The sequence below is a fragment of the Colias croceus genome, chromosome 10, assembly GCF_905220415.1.
Source record: "Colias croceus chromosome 10, ilColCroc2.1".
Classification (NCBI taxonomy): domain Eukaryota; kingdom Metazoa; phylum Arthropoda; class Insecta; order Lepidoptera; family Pieridae; genus Colias; species Colias croceus.
The window spans coordinates 71,907-95,190 of NC_059546.1; the positions used below are offsets into that span (position 1 = coordinate 71,907).

At 36.5% G+C, this 23,284-nt stretch overlaps 1 protein-coding gene across 2 annotated transcripts; it reads right to left on the reverse strand.

The window, feature by feature from the left end:
• Positions 1 to 9,633: 9,633 nt before the first annotated feature.
• Positions 9,634 to 21,491, reverse strand: LOC123695057. Of its 2 annotated transcripts, none has more exons than XM_045640755.1 (5): positions 21,342 to 21,491; positions 20,950 to 20,999; positions 19,957 to 20,179; positions 14,579 to 14,793; positions 9,634 to 11,694 (listed from the first exon to the last, which is right to left on the reverse strand). In XM_045640755.1, the coding sequence occupies exons 1-5, from the start codon at positions 21,469 to 21,471 to the stop codon at positions 11,629 to 11,631; spliced, it is 684 nt and encodes a 227-aa protein (XP_045496711.1). In that variant the 5' UTR covers positions 21,472 to 21,491; the 3' UTR covers positions 9,634 to 11,628. The 2 variants fall into 2 exon arrangements, with proteins under 2 accessions (XP_045496711.1, XP_045496710.1); XM_045640754.1 differs by having other exon boundaries at positions 14,564 to 14,793.
• Positions 21,492 to 23,284: the final 1,793 nt, after the last annotated feature.

Sequence of the window (23,284 nt, forward strand, 5' to 3'; positions counted from 1 at the left end):
GCCGCGGCCGGCCCGTCGCGCGTCTCGCCACCGTCGGCCTATCGTATTTTTTATGATATTTCAATTTTAGCTGTAAGTTTTTCTTTTCGGGTACTATATGCGATCGTTTCGTCGGGCCGCTGCAGGCGGCGGCGGCTCTCGCGTCCCGTATGCGTCGCGTTGAAGTTTTTTCTATCGAACGTAGACGAAGCCGACGCGTAGACGATGCACAATGAAATAGTTCACGTTTACGATAGTTTATGGGGTTCCGATTCGTAAAATTATTCGTCCGATTCACCGTCACTGTCACGATAGATATTGGCGAGCGCCGCCGCCGCAGCGCCGCGCGCGCCCCGTAAGCGCCGCCCACTGCCAACGTTCCAACTGCGAACGTGCCAACTGCCAACGTGCCGACTGCCAACGTGCCAACTGCCAACGTGCCGACTGCCAACGTGCCAACCGCCGCCGTGCCGAGCGGTCTCGTGCCGCGTGGGGCCGCGAATGAGTTTCCTAATGACTTGACGTAGCTATTAAACTGTATCGCAACGTGTGTGACAATAAAGTGAGCACACTCGCGGCCATTGTTGAATATTGTGTAACGTTTGTACGCCCGGCGACCGCTGTGGAGATAATGTAAAGCATGTTACGTTATTGACAAATGTTTTATCGTTTTTAAATAAAATTTAACAATGTTTTTAAGTGCTGTTTTTTATTTCACCGATCAGAACTAGGCCCTTCCCAGAAATAGTTATAGTCTAAGATCCCGATATAGTCCGTTTTCTTATGGGCATGCTTGTATGGAAAGGTATACATTTTTGAGTAAAGCAATGCCATTTGGTACGAATGTTGTACTCGTCCACCTAAGCCCAAATCGCCCGGTAGCCAGTTTTTTTCCCCTGCAGAAAGGAGGTAGGGGGGGTTATAGAACAGAGCGCCCGGAGCTCAAGTCAAGTCAAGTCACTTATAATACTTATAAAGCTAGAAGGTCTAAAAGAACTATAGGTACACATGCATTTAAGGTATGGAATACATATCCGAATGTCACAGGAGGATTTGAAACACTTTACAGTGGCAAATATACAGACAGTGAAATTGAAAAGTTTGTTATTACAATGCATGATAGCGTAAGGACGGTCACGATATTTTAAAAATGCTCTTATCCAGAACTTATATTTTTTTATAAGTATTATAAGTACATGTTTGTTTTTCACATCTTACCCCGCTGTGACAGTAAATGAGAGTTGCAAACAAATTTTAAACAAACACAGATAGGCAGATCGATAATTTGACTCCCACAGAAGCTGCCCTTAAACAACACACCTCAAGGGCAGTTTTACAGGCTGTATAGTGTATATATTTGGGGGCCTATAAAAATCAAAATATTCCTTGCCCATTTGTAATAAAAAGAAAAGAGAAGCTTTGAATTGATAAGATGTTGGTACGTGAAATCTTGTAGTTCCGGATTGAATATGCCAGTTCAAATGTACCGAATCTAATATATAAAAATCAATGCCACTTTTCGTTGTAATTCCATAACTCGAGAACGGCTGAACCGATTTCGATAATTCTTTTTTTATTATATTCCTTGAAGTACGAGGATGGTTCTTATGTAGAGAAAACGTTAATATGTACCACGGGCGAAGCCGGGGCGGACCGCTAGTTAGGTATGTAATTGTGGAAGTGGTTGTCATTATTATTATTACTACAAAAACGTTCTATTATTATATATCTTTATTTTTAACAATGTTACCTGACTTCATTTATAATTTAAAGATGATTTAAAATCACACTAATATTATAAAGACGAAAGTGTGTGTGTATCAGTTAACGAGGTTCTAACAGACAATTTAACATGGTATGGAACAAATAAGTACGAAACACTCGATGAACAAGTCAGACTTGCACTTGGCTGGTTTTTGTTTGGGTATCGCTTATTTTTCGGGTCTATTAGCCGTCCCCTATGTTGCGCTAACGAGCGTTACTATACTTTCTATAATTAATTTTACATTGACAATGGTAAAATATATGTTACATGTTAATGTTTTTATAATCTGCATTAAATGGCCTTTCAGACAGTATTTTTTTATAAACCAGGTTTAATACAAAAATATGAAAATATACTGGTTTGTTTGGATTTTGCCACTACCAAAATGTTCATTATTTTTAGGATTGTGATATATTTTGCTAGGGAAACCTAAAAAAACTTGTATGGGGAATGAATCAGGCATCATCTAGTTACCTGAAAACGAAACCAAATTCGACTCAAAGGTCCAAATGGCTCCGCCAGAATTTTTTTTCGGAGTGCCGGGCGCTGTTCTATAACCCCCCTCCCTCCTTTCTGCAGGGGAGTAAATACTGGCTACCGGGCGATTTGGGCTTAGGTGGACGAGTACAACATTCGTACCAAATGGCATTGCTTTACTCAAAAATGTATACCTTTTCCCATAAGAAAACAGACTAATATAAAACGACCTTCACCGAGATGCTTATTTAATGAAACATATTTTATACTAGCTGTGCCCGCGACTTCGTCCGCGTGGAATAGTGACTGCATAGTAGTTACTACTTATCTTAAATTATTGAGTAAACACAGACTACCATAAATAATTAAAAGAACTGTAAGTAAAATTTATTACTAAACTGAGCTAAACAATACAAAAAAAATGCCTTATTAATTTTCTACGTAAAATTTCTTTTAAATTATGTTTATTATTTTTAGGCACCAGGGGGAGGGGAGCAAATTTCTTTTCCTTCCTTCCTTGTATGGATGTTTTTAACTATGTATCGTGCAGCAACTGATCAGCTTAATCGATACTCAGTTTTTATCAAATCCAGCACAAAATCCAAATCAGATCTTTCCTGAATCCTGTCTCACGCCTGTAGTAACTAAACCGTTTAGACCGTGCAATAAAAATTAAATTAAAAAAAAAAACAGCGCTACGAAGAAAAGTGCATAGAAAAAGGAATAAATAATTTCACAAACTTCCCAAAGATTTTTAAAAATAAATACCATTTTAAATATTTATAAAAAAAAAATGGTTGTCTGTAAAGTCGGTTTACTGACGATAATTGAACGTGACAACGTCCGATTGTGCTTCTTTGTCGCTGGTACCGCGCTCTCGCTCGCACTTCAAGCCTTACCTACATGGAACGCCTCAGATGAGTCACAGCGAGGTAACGCCGCATGAGTCATGTTTTTTCGTGCGTGCAGCCGGCTTTATCGAATTATAAGACGTTGTCACGTCAAAAACAAAGTCGTCGGGGCTGCCATGCCAACATCATCATAATATACCTTATTATCAAAATATATGGTACTTAATTTTAAAGATCGTCGGGAAGTTTGTAAAATAATTATTTATTCCTTTCGGTTTCTTATTTTCATGTAATATTTTCAAGTGAGCGAGACCTACCTCTACCTCCATATTACATTCCTACATCATATTGATATCTATAAGTTTGTTGCTCCTTGACATCTTTTAAGTTGGGCCGTAACCGTGCACAAATTGTAATGGACCACAGTGGCAAAAGTGGTATACTTAGGAAAAAATATTGCCAAGGGCCAGGCCTATGTAGCTTTGAGTAGAGTTCAAAATTTCCAGGGTGTGGCTATCCTCTCGCTCCCGTATCCCCTCTTCTTTCACAGACTTTTAAAGTTTTAACCCTTCCCTTTCCATCCCTAGTAAATGGCAGAACCGATTTTGATGTAAACCATATCTAATTGATTGTACCTATATGTACACGTCATATCCTGTAGTTTGATGCTCCATTTGGTTTATTTATCCCCACTGTCACCCCTAAAAAGCCCTAAATGTAATAAACGGATGAACCGATTTCGATAAAATATGACTAATTGTAATTCACACGTTGCCCTTTCATATTTTGATATGCCGCTTGAGTATATTATTTGACCACATTATTCATTCCCACTTTTACCGCTGTAATCTAATAAATGGATAAACCAAATTGGATAAAAATATAACTAAGTGTACTTCACCCGTTATGCACTTTTATTTGATATGTCACTTGGGTATATTTGACAACGTTGGTATATTTGACACGTTTTTTTTTCATTCCCACTTTTACATGGTATATGGTATAATAAATGGATGAACCGATTTTGATAAAGTATGTCTAATTATACTTTACACGTCATGCCCTTTCATTTGATATGTCACTTGAGTATATTTGACAAATTCATTTTTTATTACCACTTTTATACCTATATCCTAAGCCTTTATCAAATTTATTTATTTATTCAATTTAATACACACAACAGGCCACGATCTTGCCGGGTCCATAGGCGCCACATCGATTTTACGAGCAGATCGCAGCCCAACAAAATGTGTACAATTACAATACTAAAATGGGATACAGTTTAAAGTTATCTAAAGCGTATTAAGTAAGTACTTACAATAAATTCATATTTAAAAATTCGATAATTCAATATTACATGTATGAAAGAAAGACAATAAAAATAATGGTTACATTACACAATACATTACAACAAAACTAGGACATCATTTCAAGATTCGACAGACATGTTCTTTGAATATGTTTATTCGATGATCAAATATATCAAAATCGGGGAATCTTGTGGATAAGTCATTGTACAAACGGCAGAAACGAGATATGGGGTTATAAAAAGAGGTATTATTCCTGGTTAAAGGTAAAGAAAAAGTTTTGTTAGTCCGGAAGCGAAATGAAGCATTAAAATTAACAGTTGACAGTAGTGACGGAGAGTGGATAGATGAGTGAACGATTTTATGGAGTGTTATGAGTTCTAGCCTCTGTCGACGCTTTTCCAACGAGACAAGATTAAATTTCTCAAGAAGACTTTCGTAGCTAGATCCACTTCGACCGATGTTGTAACGAAGAGAAACCAGCCTTAAGCAACGCTTCTGAAGTCGTTCAATGCGTTTGATGTGAATTGTATAGTGCGGTGACCATATGACACAGTTAAATTCTAGGATTGAACGAATCAGGGTTTCAAATAAATGTAAAAGACTAGATGGTGTTTTAAAACCCTTCGTGATCCTTGAGATAAACCCAAGGAGACGAGAGCTTCTATTGATAATATCATCGAAATGACTTCTAAAAGACAATTTATCGTCAAAGTAAACACCGAGATCTTTAATGACGGAAACACGAGGAAGAACCTGACTTCTAAAACTGTAATTAAAATTTAATTTGTTAAACTTTCGCGTAAAGCTTATAACAGCACATTTATTAACGTTCAGGGTCATTTGGTTAAGTTCACACCATTTCGCTATAGAATCTAGGTCATTTTGTAGTATATAAGCATCTTGAATATTGGCCACAGTGGAGAATACCTTTAAGTCATCAGCATACATAAGAGATGGGCATTTTAAGTTGTCGATGAGGTCATTGATAAATACGATAAAGAGTAAGGGTCCGAGATGGGACCCTTGCGGGACGCCAGAAGGTATTAGAACAGGTGAGGATAATGAGCCATTAAGAGCAACAAGCTGACTACGGTTGGACAGGTAGGAAGTAATCCATCTGAGTAAATTACCATGTATTCCCCAAGCACTTAGTTTATTACAAAGTATTATGTGGTTTACTCTATCGAAAGCTTTGGAAAAATCGGTATAGATGGCGTCCACTTGTTGTCTTTTTTCAAAGGCAGAACATAAATATGAGTGGTAAGTCAGGAGATTTGTAGTTGTCGAGCGTTGTCTTATAAATCCGTGTTGATTCGGAGAAATCAAGGGAAGGAGATGAAAATACAGTGTATCGTAGACTACTGCTTCAAATAATTTAGCCAGGCAAGATAGTATGCTAATCGGTCGGTAATTCTCACAGCTCGATTTGTCACCAGACTTTAAAATAGGTATTATGTGAGCCGTTTTCCATACCCTAGGAAATGTACCAGTCTTCAGGGATTGATTAAACATGATCGTTAATGGAATCGCCAATTCCTTGCAACAATTTTTTATAAAGAGGGGTGGTATTCCATCTGGTCCTGCTCCCTTACGCACATCAAGTTTTCGAATTGTTGTAATAATCTTCTGCTTACTGACTGCGATGTTGTTGAGTACAGAGTTGCTTAAATATGCAGAGATTGTATTATCGGTAAATGATGAAGTGGAGGATTGCGCGCCTTGATAAACAGAATTAAAATAATTAGAGAACAACTCACATATCCCCCTACTATCAGAACATGCTAGATCACCATACTTCATCGTCTTAGGAATTGAGGACCTGGAAGATTTCTTATCATTAACGTACCGCCAAAAACATTTAATATTATCCTGCAAGGCACTTTCAATTGAGGAGATAAAGTTATTATAAGATTCAGAAATAAGCAATTTACTGCGACGACGTAATAGAGAGTATGTATCGTAATCGCGTGGATTTTTAAACTTTTTAAATTTTTTGTGAAACTTTAATTTTTCACGAACACATCGTTTCAATGCAGGCGTAAACCATAAGGGAAATTCATCGGTTCTTTTGGATGTTAAAGGGCATGTATCGTGAATGATTTTATTTATTATGCCGTAAAATATATCGACGTTGACGTCAATATCGTTGGAACAAAGCACGTTGTTCCATTCAATTTGAGAAACTTCATACCGAGCACGCGAGAAATTACACTTATTAAAATTGGGACGCTTAGGTTGTTTGAAGCGGGGTAATGGGCAGTGATTAACTGTATAATTTACAGTAACTGACAATGCGGGATGGTGGCGGTCAACTCGGCTTATGGGGTCTGCATCATTTACTGAAACACTAGTTATTGTTGATAAGACTAAGTCAAGATAACGATTATTAATGTTCTTAATATGATTAAATTGGTAAAAATTGCAAAGATTAATAGTTTCTAAGAGAAGGTTAGCTTTTTGATCCCGTGGATTAGAAGGTAATAGTGAGAAATTATCGGAGCTTTTCAGCCAATATTAGTAGTATTAAAGTCACCAAGGCAAATAAATTCGTCAGTATTATCAGATTGAAGAACTATATTATGAATGGATTGATAAAAACGTTTGATATAGGGTAAAGTTAAATCTGGTGGTAAGTAACATAAACATAAATGTATACGCCTATTATTTGATTGGGATGGGATAATCGTCACCCAAAGATCTTCAATCACACTTTCCCATTGATACTTACGAACCACATTAAGCCTTTTATTTATAGCAATTAAAATTCCTCCACCCTCTTTCTTTGTAATATTCGTTGTGTATCTATCTCTTCGATAAATGATATAGCGATCATCGAACAATTCGTTGTCATTTATAGAGTCGTTTAAATTTGTTTCGGTTAAACAGATGATGTCGTAGTCGTTACTTAAGATATTAAGATAAATGTCCTTAGTTTTAGATCTTATCCTATTTACATTTTGATAAAATACGTCCATAAAATAGAAAAAATAAAATGACAACATTGTACATAAGTCCGTGTGAGTTAGATTAAAACTAAAGAGCACTGAGAGTGTCAATGTTTTTTATTAAAATAGCGTTAGATGACTCATTTCGACGTACGTATACAAATAAATGGATGAACCGATTTGTTACTGATAGGTCGTTCACTTTCATTGGTAAAACTGTACATTATAGGGCGTGGAGTTGAGAGTCGACAATTTTTTTGTGGTTAGCTATTGTCCTATGGAACCCAAATCTGAAATTTCACACCAAGGAAACTTTTAGTTTTTGAGTTACGAATTTTTGAAAATCGGAACATTACTATAGAAAGTTACTCCATCTTGTTTTTGTTACGCATATTTATTATTTTGTCAATGTCAAATTTGGCGTAAAACAATTCGAGACGCTCCGCTCGCTGCGCTCGCTCCGCTCGATTGTTTAATAAAAGTCTAACATAACCTAACCTAACTTGTTTCGAGTTCGGAGAGTTTTTTTTTTTTCGTAAAAAGTTAAACAAAATACATTAAGTGTCAAATTTGGCTATTCATTTCACGTAAAACAATTCGAGACGCTCCGCTCGATGCGCTCGCTCCGCTCGCTGCGCTCGCTCCGCTCGATTGTTTAAAAAAAGTCTAACATAACCTAACCTAACTTGTTTCGAGTTCGGAGCGTTTTTTTTTTCGTAAAAAGTTAAACAAAATTAATTACTCTACTTAATGGTTAGAAATGTTGTACTTGAAATGAATCACACTAAGCAGGTACTGTGTGTCAGGTTGACATTGACAAAACAATAAATATTATGCGTAACAAAAACAAGATGGAGTAACTTTCTATAGTAATTTTACGATTTTCAAAAATTCGTAACTCAAAAACTAAAAGTTTCCTTGGTGTGAAATTTCAGATTTAGGTTCCATAGGACAATAGCTAACCATAAAAAACGACTTACGACTCTCAACTCTACGCCCTATAATGTACAGTTTAGCCCTTTCATTTAATATATCACTTAGGTACTTATATTTGACAACTTTCGTTTTTTTCATTCCCACATTTACCCCTATAATAATATACCTAGGTATAATAAATGGATGAACCGATTTTGATACACTTTATCTAAGAACCAGCGTCGTAAAATATGCTGCCTAACTAAAAAAACCGCATCTAATTCGGATTACCTGTTAGCGAGCTACGGTGGCACAAACAGACACACACACACAGACACACATAGCGGTCAAACACTTATCACCCATCTTTTTGCGTCGGGGGTTAAAAATATAATACGACATAATTTAAAGGACATTTTATGTATAAAATTTACCTAGAAGTAAGAATAATTCTAATTTGACCAAACCCTGGGTTGCCTTACAAACTAAGCTTACAAATTTCAGTCCAGAATAACGTATAAAATGTGAGCACAAATCATATTATCAAATCAAATACAACATTTAAGAGCAATTAAAATATTAATTGTTTGAGTGACAAAATTACGTCTTGTATCATTTTCATTATTTGGCATATATAAAAATCAATGCCACTTTTCGTTGTAATTCCATAACTCGAGAACGGCTGAACCGATTTCGATAATTCTTTTTTTATTATATTCCTTGAAGTACGAGGATGGTTCTTATGTAGAGAAAACGTTAATATGTACCACGGGCGAAGCCGGGGCGGACCGCTAGTTTGGCATAAATGATTTATTTATACTGAGGGTAAAAATGTACTTTAAAGGCCGTTGAGGGGGAGGGGGAGGGGAGCGGGGAAGGGGAACCCCCCCGTTTTCGAGAAAAATGCAAAACAATTTTTGAGGTTATGTTAAATAAAATACAAACAAGTTGCTTAAACCTACGTAGTTAGTCTCTTTTTTTGATTTTTTATTATTATTCATACTCATAATTTCCCGAGAAATAACTTGTGAATTTTTTTACGGGAGATACGGGATTAATTTAGGAACAATTTATTAATGTTTTCAAAAACTACCTATCGAGCCTAACATGAAAAGTAAAAGTAACAAAATTTTTCCTAAAACTCATACTTTTCATATCCCAAATCATTATATTCATTAATATTACAAATAAAAAAATGATTTTAAGGTGTTGTTAATCAATTGTACATCAATAGTAAGATTCTCACTGTGAGACAATAATGACAAACGTAAGGACAGCATATTTGTGCGCTGTTTTAATTTTCAATAGTGTTCATCCGGAGTTGAAGCCTCCAAATTCATAGGGTCAGTGTGAACTGTGAACTGTTGGCTTGGATAAAGAAAAAAAAATAGTTACACACAGTATCTTTAATTTATTATATAATAAACCATATATAAGATTCACATAGTTAAGACAATACTGCACTTCACCTACAGCATCAGCTAGTCATTTCGTTCGTACTCATCGCTAATACACAGTAGTTGAGTAGTACGAGCTGAGAGCGGTGCAACGCGAGCGCAAGAGCTGTCTGTATATTGTTCGTATTCTTATTATCATCCATAGACAATCAATGATTGGTATATTAATTAATTTTATTACAATCAAAATCTAATAACCAATCATGTTGCTGCCGCTCTCATAGGAAACATTCGCAGACATTAGGAAAAGACAAATGACATAGGTAAACAATCTACAGAATACAGTCGTCAATTCGTTCAGTCTTCTCGTTACACTCGGCTCATTCGGACCACAGTTCGCGGGGTTAGGGCTTCGCTTCACTACGAGTAGGTATATTTATTTACAACAGGTATATCGAGGTCATATCGATAAAATTCAAATCTCTAATACACATCGCGGGAGAACATTTGCAGATTGACAGACAGAGTACTTCAATATGCAATTGATCCCTTTTTATTGATGAACAACAAATAGAGATATAATAAATAATTAACATTATACACATAGGTACTAACAATCTTTGGTTCTTTAATTTAATGAAAATGATGTAATATTTTCCAGTAAGTAGTTAGGTACATTGCAAAGTGTCAAATTCCGCTGGATATGTACATATATATACTTACATAAGTATTATAACCAAGATTATAACCGATATACGTCATCTCATATTATAGGTATGTAGGTATTTTAACCGACATTCTCAAAAACGTCAAATGACAGAGATATGGTAATTTTAGACATCCAGAAAAAAATATATACACTACAGTCCCATGACGTCTAATGAGAAATAACACCAACAACAACAGTGATTTACAATAACAAAGCCGACGCGACGGGGCAGGGCCGCGCCGAGCACGGGAAGCGCTGGGCACGGGACGCGCCGGGCACGGGCAGGCGCGCACACGCCACGCTCCGAGATATGTATCTACAGAATATGTTACATAAAGTGCCTTTAGGCCGACTACATTAGGTCCATAATACTTTCATACAATATACTTTTCTATAAAATATAATATAATAGTACATCTAACTTTCAAACATTCATCGTACAAACATTGTTTACTTGCATGCGCTCAGTATAATATGATTTATAAAAATCTCATCGTCGACAAATTTTATTAAATTTAGATAATCTTAAATACTACGTAGGATTTATAGTTTTAAGGAATTTAGAAACTGATGAATGAAAATGATACAGGTAAGTACTAGGTTATAATAACACAATACAACGTGTGTAGTGGGTTGCTTCCTGGTAGAGCGAGTACGACGGTGCCGGCTCGCTCGGGCCGACCAACCAGAGAGCACTAGGTACCTACTGGAAAATATTTCAAAATCGTTTTTTATTTCCCTTTGAGAGTTTCAGTTGCAGCCGCTTCGTAAATAGTTAAAGTTACGCAAAAATCATGTATGACACAATAATTTGTTCCTCTTTATAAGCACTAAAAATAATTCAGCGACAGCATAAGTAGGTTAATAATATAATATATTGCCGTCATGTATAGTTGACTCGCTATAACTTTTTTATGATAACCAATAAACGAAATCGCGGGTTAAAGTTAGCGTCAGCCCAAAGTGACTATATCCACGCGGACGAAGTCACAGGCAGCAGCTTGTAAGTCCACAGCCGAGCACAAAGGGCACCGACCACCGTACTCACTCAACCGAGGAAGCTCAAGAGGTCACTGAATTATACAATTTTCTATTAACCTTCTATTCGCTTGCGGTAACAATTAGAATAATAATTATGAATAAAATATAGGTTTGTATTATATAAAAAGTACAAATAATTTGTGATCGTATAAAATTCCGCGTGGTTGGTGCGAAAAGGACAGAAAGTAGTTTTAAGTAAGGGAGGGAGGGGCTCGGAGGGCTCGCTGAGGGCGGCGCGCTCACTTGATGGAGCACGCGAACTGCGCGCGCAGCCGCCGCAGCGACGAAGCCGCTGACGAGCTGGCCTGCACGAACGGATACTTTCAAATTTCAACATAAATTACAGTTTATTAATGGTAGGGAAGCACATCTAAAAATCATACAGTCGTCCAACGAAGTCGTCTAGAAAATTTATTTATTTATTTATATTTTAGGAGAAACTACAGCTGTATTCTTAAAAATAGTCACATGATTCAATCATAATAAGCCATTTACAGATTCTCACGGCTAGAATAACATTAATATGTAACAATTACAAATGTGAGCGATTACGCAACCTCGCAGGACAAGATAGCTAACATCATATGTAAGTTCAACATTTTGTTCTACGACTATTGGCATAACGCAATAAATTATTTTTAAATGATTTTTTTAAGCTTTTTTTGTACTCTCCTAACATTTGTAAGTCTATGCGCTGACTGTCGCAGAAAGGTCAAGTTCAAAGGTGCTAGCGCGCCACCCGCCCCTATAAGTATATTAAGAAGAGCTGGAACGTCAACACATTTACACATTGCACATGTTAGGCCGGGAGATACTGACACAAAATTTCGGGTCATTTGTAACAGGATGGCGGTCTAGAGGGGTCTTACTTATCCGACGAGTGTGACTTACGCACACGCGACTAGTCCGCCGGTACCAGCGTTCTGACCATCATTTTTCTTTTTGTCATTGCGTAATAAGACCTCTGTAGAACCGCCATTCTGTTACAAATGACCCGAAATTTTGTGTCAGTATCTCCCGGCCTATGTATGTGTCATATTTTGCAATTGTTTATAAATACAGGGTGATGTAATTGGTGTAGTACGAATATCTAAAAATCTATGAAGAATTTTGTGATACAGTAAATGGAAGAATTATATACTATTTTACAGTATTTAATAAAATCATTTAATTTTTTGTTCATTTTCATTAGAAATGTCAATTTTTCTCACCAAGGTGGAAATTGGGATGATAAGGATCTTGTTAGAAAAATATAAATTTTGACTAAAATCGGCATTTTTTTTTTTCAAAAATCTAATTACTAATTAATAATCAAAGTTATCCATATTATTAAAAAAATAAGCCAAACTATACACAATTTTTACTTGATGCAATCCTCAAAGATCATGGACATAGTGTATTGCGCCTTCCACCGTACCATCCAGAACTCAACCCCATAAAGTTACTATGGGGCATAATTAAAGGGAAAGTAGCATCACAAAATGTGAACTTTAACTTGAAAACTGTGGAAGAATTATTTAGAAAGGAAGCAAATGCCATTAGTCTGGATATGTTTAGTGACGTTTGGAGAAAGACGCGAGAACATGAGGAAAAATATATTCAATTAGAACCAAAAGTATATAATTACACTGACTCATTTATAATAACATTAAGAAATTCCGACGGCGAAACATCGAGTTCTTCGAGCGATGAAAGTTTCAGTTAAGTAGAAGATTACGATTATGATTAAATAGATTCTTCTTCTTCTCTATAGATACTGCTTTCTGAATTGTTGGTAAATGTTAAAACTGTTAAACTGTTATGACGATTCAAAAGTGCTTCTAGAAGTCTAATAGGTAGTATAAATGTTTGAGTTTGAGTTTAAAACCAATAGTGTGAAAATTATACAATAAACATGTAACATATATTTGTTAGCGCGTATTGGTAGGTATTACGTACTTACTACAAAATATATAATGTGGAGGAAGGAAGGTGGAATTCCTCCATCGAAAAAGGGAGGATCCTCGACCAGTCAACTCGACTGGCCGGCCGTAAAGGCCCCGATGGATGATGTCGGAAAGTTGTATATATATCTCTGTAGCGAAAACATTTCGCTTGCGCGATTCAGAGCGAGGTGTCGCTACAGACATCACGTCGGGGTCACCACTGTGGAGGAAGGAAGGTGGAATTCCTCCATCGAAAAAGGGAGGATCCTCGACCAGTCAACTCGACTGGCCGGCCGTAAAGGCCCCGATGGATGATGTCGGAGAGTTGTATATATAGCTCTGTAGCGAAAACATTTCGCTTGCGCGATTCAGAGCGACGTGTCGCTACAATAATATTTCTTAGATATTTTTACTCGACCAAAGTCAGGACAAGACTGCTCCGCAACTGCAGAAGACGTCCGTTATTTAAATCATTATCAAAACAACCATCCGTGTGTTGGGACTTGGGAGTGAGCGCACGTGTTATTTGTATTGTTTTTATGACCTGAAATTTAATTATTATTTGATAATTGAATGATTATTAATACTTTTATTCAATTGATTATTTTTAGAATAAATAATTAAGTTCATCAATTGATTTACTTTTAAATTATAATTTTACAGGTAAATTATGAGAGCTTTCATAATTATATTTGAATATATTTATCTACAACGCACCCATTTTACAATTCAAGTCTAAAATGAAACTAGAGTCGCATTTATTTTTGAACATACTGTAAGTGAAATTGCATAAGTGTGAGTACTGTGAACATGCCAGCTTTCCTTAATTGACCTGTACCTTCCCCGTTCTCGTTCGCTTCTTGTTGACGTAATTTTTGGGATGCGCGTAGAGTTTATAATATTCAGACGGAAAATTAAATGAATATTTATTTTTGTTTGAAAATAAAATCTAACAAATTATCAAAAGTCGTAGAACAAATGTTGTTACTTAATTATGATGTTAGCTGTCTTGTGACTTGTCCTGCGAGGTTGTTGGTGTTTTACAAATAACCCTGTATATCATAAAAAAATCAATTATCATTTCGAATGGAAAAATGCATGAAATCTAACACTATAATATTATAACAGATCTCTGAATGTTCAGCAAAATCAATTTCGCTCGAATTAAATATTATTTGCCCGGTCGAAGCCTATATAGAGCTATTATATTATAGCACGTTGTAACCCTAGGTACAATTTATATTTCTACCTTTTCGTTGCCTACCTTAAGAGCGGTAGACGGGTAGGAGTCACCGGCTGCATTGTCGTTCTCAATGTCGCCGTCGCAGTAGAGTGGCGCGATGGTGGCTGCGGTCGCAGGGTGCGGGGCGGGCGGGGCGGGAGGGGCGCTCGCGGGCGACAGCGGCGGCGCGGTGAGCTCGTTGCCGTTGTCGTCGCGCTCCGAGCGCGAGCCGCTGCTCTCCCAGCGCGACCACGCGCCTGCACCGCATATACAGGGTGTAATCGTTATGTGTGTACAAGCGATTATTCCGTAAATATTGCAGATATCAAAAAACTTTAAACTGATATCGATAGTACTTAACCTAATGAGTAAAATGGCCAGAATATTTTTTTAAAAACAAAACGAGAAATATCCAAAAATGTTACATTAAACACTCCCATACAATTTATTTCCCACTAGCTTCCGCCCGCGACTCCGTCCGCGCGGATGTCGGTCTTCGCGTGGATGGTTTATTTCTCCATTTTGAGACCTCTGACAATAACATCTTATAAATATCTATTGGACCCAATTCCCAAATACGGTTAGGCCTATAATAATACGCAACGTGTGTTCGCGGTTCTACGGAACAACGTCTATGGATAAAACTGAAAAATTAAGATTAATTTTTTCTATGTATTTTTCCAGGATAAAAAGTATCCTATTTTACGCCCAGGATAATAAGGTATAATTATACCAAGTTTCATCGAAATCGAACCGCTAGTTTTCACGTGATGCCTTCACATACAGACAGACAGACAGACAGACAGACAAAAAATTTTTTAATCACATATTTGGGTTTGGTATCGATCCAGTAACACCCCCTGGTATTTATTTTTTCAATATTTTCAATGTACAGAATTGACCCTTCTACAGATTTATTATATGTATAGATACTAAAAGTATGGGAGGGTTTAAAGTTATTTTTTTTTTTTATATTTCTCGTTTTATTTTTAAAAATTTATTATATCAGTTTAAAGTTTTTTGACATCTCTAATAGTTACGGAATAATCGCTTGTGCACACTTAACGATTACACCCTGTATATGTATAATTAATTAACCCTACAGTAGTCGCGTGGTCTACAAGTGTAATCCAGTGATACAAAATTGCAAATTTCTAAAAATCTAATAGCTCCAGTTATTTCATCCTTCATGTACTCTAAGTTGAATAATTGCCGCATGCACTCACTCAGCGCGGAGAGTCGGGTGCGCGTGGTTGTGCAACAGGAGCTCCGCAAAATTCTCGGTCTACGTACGTATGCTGCGCGACCAACTATGTTTATTTTTTGTTGTGACTGTTTCATTTATTTTTTACAAATATTATATTGTGATTTTAAAAATAATGTTACAGACTTATAAATTATTGAAGTGAAACTTCTTTATAGGGGTTGGACAAAAATTTAGTGTAACATTTTTTCGTTACGCGTGACATTTTTCCGTTACGCGCCATCTTTTTCTTATCCCTACCACGCGTGATTCGACGTATTTCTGTAAAGTTGCATAAAGTAAATTACTTTTTGAAAAATAAGGTCATAAAGAAGTTTCACTTCTTACGTGTGTGCACTAGTACACGCACACATTTTTTTTATTTAACAATGTATTTATTTATATTTGCAAGTAAAAACAGAGTTATTTAGATAAATATGGACAACAGATGAAAGAGACTGATCGAGGCATGGTTGAAAGAAGACCATTGTCGTGATGATCTTGGTGGCGACTAGTCAAGTTCAGATAGTAAAGAAGACCATGTAGAGAAGCAGCAGTAGATGCCTATACTGGAGATAAATTGAAACCGGAAAGAATATCTCCCTATAATCGCACTAAAAATGAAGTGGATCTGGTTGATAAAAGTGTTCACTGTATCATTTCTCTCGTTTATTGTTCACGTCCAGAAATTTTGGAAGATGGCTTGTAACCGTGTTCTTTTATCTGATGATCTGATGAAATGTCAGGAAAATGCCTGGGAAATGCCCGCAAATTCCCGGAAAATGCGTGAAAATGTCAGGAAAAAGCGTGGAAAATGCCTGGAAAATCCCTGGAAAATTCCTGGGAGATGCCTGGAAAATGCCTGGGAACTGCCCGGAAATTCCCGGAAAATGCGTGAAACTGACCGGAAATGTCTGGAAAATGCCTGGGAAATGTCTGGAAAATGTCCGGAAAATGCGTGAAAATGTCCGGAAAATGCGTGAAAATGTCCGGAAAAAGCGTGGAAAATGCCTGGAAAATCCCCGGAAATTGCTTGGGAAATGCCCGGAAATAATCCGGGAAATGCCTGGGAAATTCCCGGAACATATCCGGAAAATGCCAGGAAAATGCCTAGGAAATGTCTGGAAAATATCCGGAAAATGCGTGAAAATGTCCGGGAAAAGCGTGGAAAATGCCTGGAAAATCCCCGTAAAATGCCAGGGAAATGTCCGGAAAATGTGTGGAAATGTCCGGGAAAAGCGTGGGAAATGTCTGGAAAATCCCCGTAAAATGCCAGGGAAATGTCCGGAAAATGGCTGGGAAATGTCCGGAATAAATTTCTCGATTTATTTTTAAAAAAATTTTACGGCCATTTTACTCATTAGGTTAAGTACTTTCGATATAAGTTTAAAGTTTTTTGTTATCTGTAATACTTACGGAAAAATCGCCTGTGCACACTTAACGATTACACCCTGTATACAACATCTCACATTTTCGTGTACAGCGCCTTTGAAAGCTCGTTGTACATGATTAGATAACATGACGCTTATTTATCTCGCTAACGGATATTTAGATCCGTATCTCAATATTCGATCCGCTTGTAATTCAGCGCATTATATTATATACCTATTTTATAGTTTCAATTTGGATAAGTTTACTAAATTTTTTTTTTATAAATTATAAAAAATTAAAATTAAAATAAAATATAACATAACTGTGAAAAACTCAATAAAATATCTCAAGAAATGAAAAAGTTATGGGACATTAAAGTTGCGCTTGAAAAATAATTTTGTAAACGCGGCGCTACATCGTGTGACGTCACGACACATTCTTGACGCGCAGAGTTCATACAAATTTGTATTGTTTGCGTTTGGTACTTTATTTGTAAAATACTATTTATTATGTTAATTTTCCAATACTTATTAATATTTTTTTGACCGTATGTGCCAGAGCACAATAGTAAAAAAGCCCGAAAATTGTATTTTAAAGTGAATTTATTACATCGTCTCAAACTTTTTGGTCTGTGTAGCGCATGTCGCGTGACGCACGATACGTACGATAATTATCGTACAAATACGATAATTTTTAGTTAAATGTCTATAGTGTGAAAAAAAGTTTCACTTTTACCGTGGTTTCATAAAACCACAAAACATTTTTTTTCGTGTACCTACCTACCAAATAATAAAACTAATAAAGAAAAATGGAAACGGTACACCCTACTAAACAGATTTTGATGATACTTTGTAGAGAGAGATGCACATGCACCTTATATTATTAACAGAATAATGTATAGAAAATAGAATATTATAAAGTATAGAAAATAGTTTGCTTTTGCTCGCGGATTAAAACGGAGCTAGTTCAGTAAATAATAATAAAGTGTTGATCTAAACCTACTGGTTGTTTTTTAAAAAAAAAAAAAAAAACAACCAGTAGGTATATACTTTAAAGTATGTATTAACATTAAGCAAATTAAATCATTTCCACCTTCGACGAGGCCTTATTTCATTATACTGAAATTAAAACTAAAGCAAACACTCATAAATAAAGAATAAATAAACGTGAACAAAATTGTTCACGTTTTAAACATGCCTTCTGCATCGACATCGATCGCCGATCTCATCAACATCGACTTCATCATCACGTGAATCTATCTATCATCATCGAACATATCCAATTGAGTCTATCCAGCTCCTTGACACCACGGACCTAAGTAGTGCGAAGACTAAAAAGGTAAACCTTTTGAGTTAGTGTAGTGATAAGTGAAAAGTGAACAGTGACAATTACCTGTATACCCAAAGCACACGAGCAAAGTGACTTACTTCCCCTTAACAGACACTAAGCAAGTGACAATGCAATTAGAATAAGTTATTTAGAAATTTAGGGGCGTTTGTCCACTAAAAGGAATTTTACGGTCCGGCATTCCGACATTTTACTTTTCCCTATTCCGGATGTTTTTTTGTGTCTACGAGTCGCTGTAGGTCTTTTCGAATGCCCACTTGCTTGGATTTTACTCTTTTTACTGCATATGCCAATTGAAAGTTTAGGTGTGTTGGGTGTACTAAATGAAATACTCGCTTACGAAGCATACATATTTATTGTGCGCGGCGTAAACGTCCGGCGCCGTCAGTTCAGAGTTTCACACTGTGTTATAATACATTACATTTATTATTACATTATGTGTTTTGTAAGTCAGCAAAACCCCTACAAAAGCAAGCTCTTGTTTTAATTTCTTTTAGTTGGCAATGAGATTTGAGAAGTCAGTATTGTTATTTTATATACATTGACCAAGCATTGACCTATAATTATTATCTAAGTAAGTGTTGGTAAGTTAAAGTTCAAGTGGGAAAGGCTTAGGCTCCTCGTCACCGATTAAAATAAATAAGTGAAAAACGCATTTTAAATCTCTTACGGAACTTTACTTTTTATTATAACGAAGTAATAATTATAATATTTCACCTTATATATTTTTTACTCGTTTCTTGTAAAATGCAAAAACAATCATTTATGATAGCATTATACCGCCAATCTTCTTTGAACTGTACCGCACTGATCCGAGTAAAGACGGACAGGCGCACAAGCAATTCATCGGTTTTTTCATGCCACACCGGACCGTAAAAAATCAGAATGCCGGACAGTAAAATTCCTTGTAGTGCACAAGCGCCTTAGTCTTGTAGGTTAGATTGTAGCTCGAGCGCTACTAGCGCGAGTGTGTATGATGACGTCACAGGCGCATCGAATCCACAGAATATGTTTAGTGCAATAATATGTTAACTTCAATAGTTTTTACAATTAAGTATCTTATTGATGGATTTCAACAATTTTTTCGGCTATTGATTAGTTTTGTTCTATATTTTAACACTATTATGGTGAATATAATATTTTCAACATGAGTAAACTTCTCCATTGCAAAGGGATGTAATACGGATCACAAATTTCCCATATTTTGCAAACTCGTGGGTAACTATATATAATAATTTTAAGGGCGCGTTCTTAAATCGGATAGGTATCAAAATGCGCGGAATGAACGTGTTTTCATAAGATGTTTCAATGTGAGCTTTTCTAGTTTTATGACACAGTATTGAGTATACATAGTTATTTACGTGATAATATGAGCTATAATGTTTTGGCAAAATAAAGATTTTCTTAAATATTTTTTTTATACCACATGTTCCATAATTTTAAGTAGGTAGGTACTTACTGTCGGAAGAGCGCGTTGACCGTGAATTTTGTGCGCGGCTGGGAGACGACGAGTCCAGCTCCAGGGATGAACAAGAGGCCCCGGAGCGCTCCGACTCGTCCCAGGCGTCCTCGCTGTCCTCCCCGCCCGTGGCCCCGGTGGCCCCCGTGCCGCCCGTGCCGCCCGTCGCTCCGGCCCCGCCGTCCACCTTCAAGCCGCCCGAACCCTCCTCAGTGTCGCATTCCTACATAATATGGGGTTTTGTTATAGGATAAGTGACGTTTACTGATACAATTTTGGAATAAGGTTTAATATTTATAACTGTTCATTTTTTCCGAACTAATCACATGGACGTTCGAACTCGAACGTACACGTACACATCGGAAACTAGTTTATAAATGCCTAAATTACCTTTACCGAAGAGTTTAGTGTTTATCCTAATTAATTCGTCAGGTGACAATAACGATAACGTCTACGAGGTATATAACACAGTGACACAGCAGTGTCGTAGCACGGGTCATTAGCACCCGGTGCGGATCCCGAATTTGCGACTTTTCATTTTTAAATGAATTACAAAAAATGTCGAGCATAATATAACTAAACTGAAAAGTGAACTAATTAATTTTCTCACATAAAAAAGTTTACTCAGTCATTCTTACAAAAGTTACAAAACATGCGAAACTGTAACGTGATTGAATAAAAAGAAGACAGACAGAATGCCAGACCCTCTGTCAAAAAATTGTAGGTAATAAAGTAAATAAGTTTTCTTAATACATAATAGTTATTGGAGAACGTTGTATCATCAAAAAATTGACCAAAAAAACTTTTTTTTTGACCACCAGTGAAATGCCGCCCCCGCCGAAGTGCCGCCCGCAGCCGGCGCCCCCCCCCCCCCCTCCCCCATGCTACGCCACTGTGTTACAGATTAGTAATCTTGAGTTGCAATACCTACAAGATGCAATTTACAAAATTCTTTCTTCATTTACCTATTTTTTAGGTTTGGTATAAACGTACATTTTTGAGATCATGCGGAGGGCTTGCTTCCTCGCTTGAACTGGTTTCATCTGCGAAAAAGAGAATAATAAAGAATATTTTTGAAGTGAAAACCTCTTTAGCGGCGTTGGGTATAAAATCTTAAACTCGCGTCAGGACACGTCGTGGCCTGATCGAATAAGCGTAAGACGGATTTTTTTTAGCCCTTATATTCCATGCGTAAGACGGATACCATTCCAAAATATCAAACATGCTGAACGTTAATAATCAAGTTTTCACTTCTGCCGGCACTCCCGGAGTGCAACCCGTCTTTTTTTAACTAGGTGTTTATATTCATTCACTAATTTGTTTTTTTATTTACTGATTCAGCAGAATAAACATTAGAACGAAATAAGGTATAAAAAGAGATTTACCTTTATTGCTTTTGTGATTGTTGAGCTTGTGCTGCAGGAGCGGGTAGAAGCCGCGCGCCGTCGCGTTGTGCGGCTCGTACTGCAGGATCAAGCGGCAGTACTTCAGCGCCTCTGCGTACTGCCGTCTCATTATCGCAGATAGAAACTGAAATTACAACTGACAATAAACACACATCACATTTTTATAAGAACCTATAATATGCATTTATGAATGTGATGGAAATTTCCACTTATCTTCATCAGCTGCTCTAATATAGGACTACCGATTTCAACTCTTCTATAATATACCTAAAAGTAGGATTTTACATTGTGGATTATTGTTTATAATAGATATAAGTTACGGAATGAACGTTCATAATATCTATACTTATATTATAAAGCTGAAGAGTATGTTTGTTTGTTTGTTTGAACGCGCTAATCTCAGGAACTACTGGTTCGATTTGAAAAGTTATTTCTGTTATAGCCCGGTAGATAGCCCATTCATCGAGGAAGGCTATAAGGCTATATATCATTACGCTAAGACCAACAGGAGCGGAGCCAAGTGGGTGAAACCGCGGAGCGCAGCTAGTTATCAAATAGAATTTTGTGAATAACGGAGTGCGATAGCGACACGGCCGTAGCCAGAGATATAATCTGTGGCCAGACAAATTTGAGGTAGGGCAACATTCGTTACAAGTGGGGCGGAAGTAACTCCTGCCAAGAGCGAGTCGGACTCGCGCACCGATGATTCTGTATAAAACTGTTTTTCTTTATATGTACGTTGTAACTGTAAGGCCGAGATTCATAGATCGCACTTTAACTTTACTTTGATGGAAAGATCTACTTTCGACCAAAAATATATTTCATAGTCGTGTCAAGCTCATCTTTACTTTCCAGAAACTATACTTTACTTAGTAAAGGCTAAGGCCCAGATTCACAGTCGTGACTTTACTTTACCGCAAAAGAGTCTTCACAAAGTAAACTTTGTATGACCGAAGTTTACTTTCAACATATTTAATTTCAGAGACAATTGCTTACGGCCCCAAAGTAAAGTACAGGGTAAGACGTGTAACTGTTACTTTATACGCATAATTTATGTTTTTGAGAACATAATATTATTAAATTAAGTTATATTTCCATAAAAAAAACATATTATATAATAATAACATTATTATTTTATATCAAAAATGAAATGTTTAGAAAAAAAAAACATTATGTAGGAAGATTATAGTAGAATTATATCAAAAACCGGTAGACACCGCAAAATTCGTCAGAAAAATATTATAATAATGTTAAAAGACAAACGAAACAATGCAACGATCAACACATCAACAAAAAAATGTTACTCGACATGACGTTTCGATCTATAACCCAACCATATTAAAATGTGTTTCTGTTCTAGGAAATTGGTTTAAAATGAAGGCCTACATAATTTATACGCATAGTCATGTAAAGTTTACTTTGAGACCAAAGTCATGATTATCGGCTCCTTAGCCTTTACTAAGTAAAGTATAGTTTCTGGAAAGTAAAGATGAGCTTGTTAATCTGTTAAATACTGGTCATGTGAATAGTAGAAGAGTTGCAAGTTTCCTTCAAACTTTTAATCTTACGCAACATATTTCCCAGCCTACGCATTTTTTGGATTCAAGTGAAACTTTACTCGATTTAATATGCACTAATACGCCTATTCTAAATATTGCAATTGATTACATTGAGGGACTTAGCCATCATGCATTCTTATCATGTGCACTTAGCATATATAAAGAAAAAGCTTTGCATAAATATATAACCTTTAGACCGATACAAAACATTAATAAAGATGAATTCAACAAATCATTGGAAATAATTAACTGGACATCGTTGCTTGCTCTTGATAACGTGGATGAACTAGTTAACACACTAACTTCGTACATTAGATCGCTCTTTGATATTCATGCTCCCCTCAGGAAAATATGTGTTAAGGA

Excerpts from the sequence above, each read along its gene's own strand:
- LOC123695057 (XM_045640754.1), bottom strand. The coding sequence starts at position 21,471 with ATGAGACGGCAGTACGCAGAGGCGCTGAAGTACTGCCGCTTGATCCTG. Across the intron at positions 21,000-21,341 it reads CAATCACAAAAGCAATAAAG|ATGAAACCAGTTCAAGCGAG; the intron begins GTAAATCTCTTT and ends TCTTTTTCGCAG. Across the intron at positions 20,180-20,949 it reads CTCCGCATGATCTCAAAAAT|GAATGCGACACTGAGGAGGG; the intron begins GTACGTTTATAC and ends CATATTATGTAG.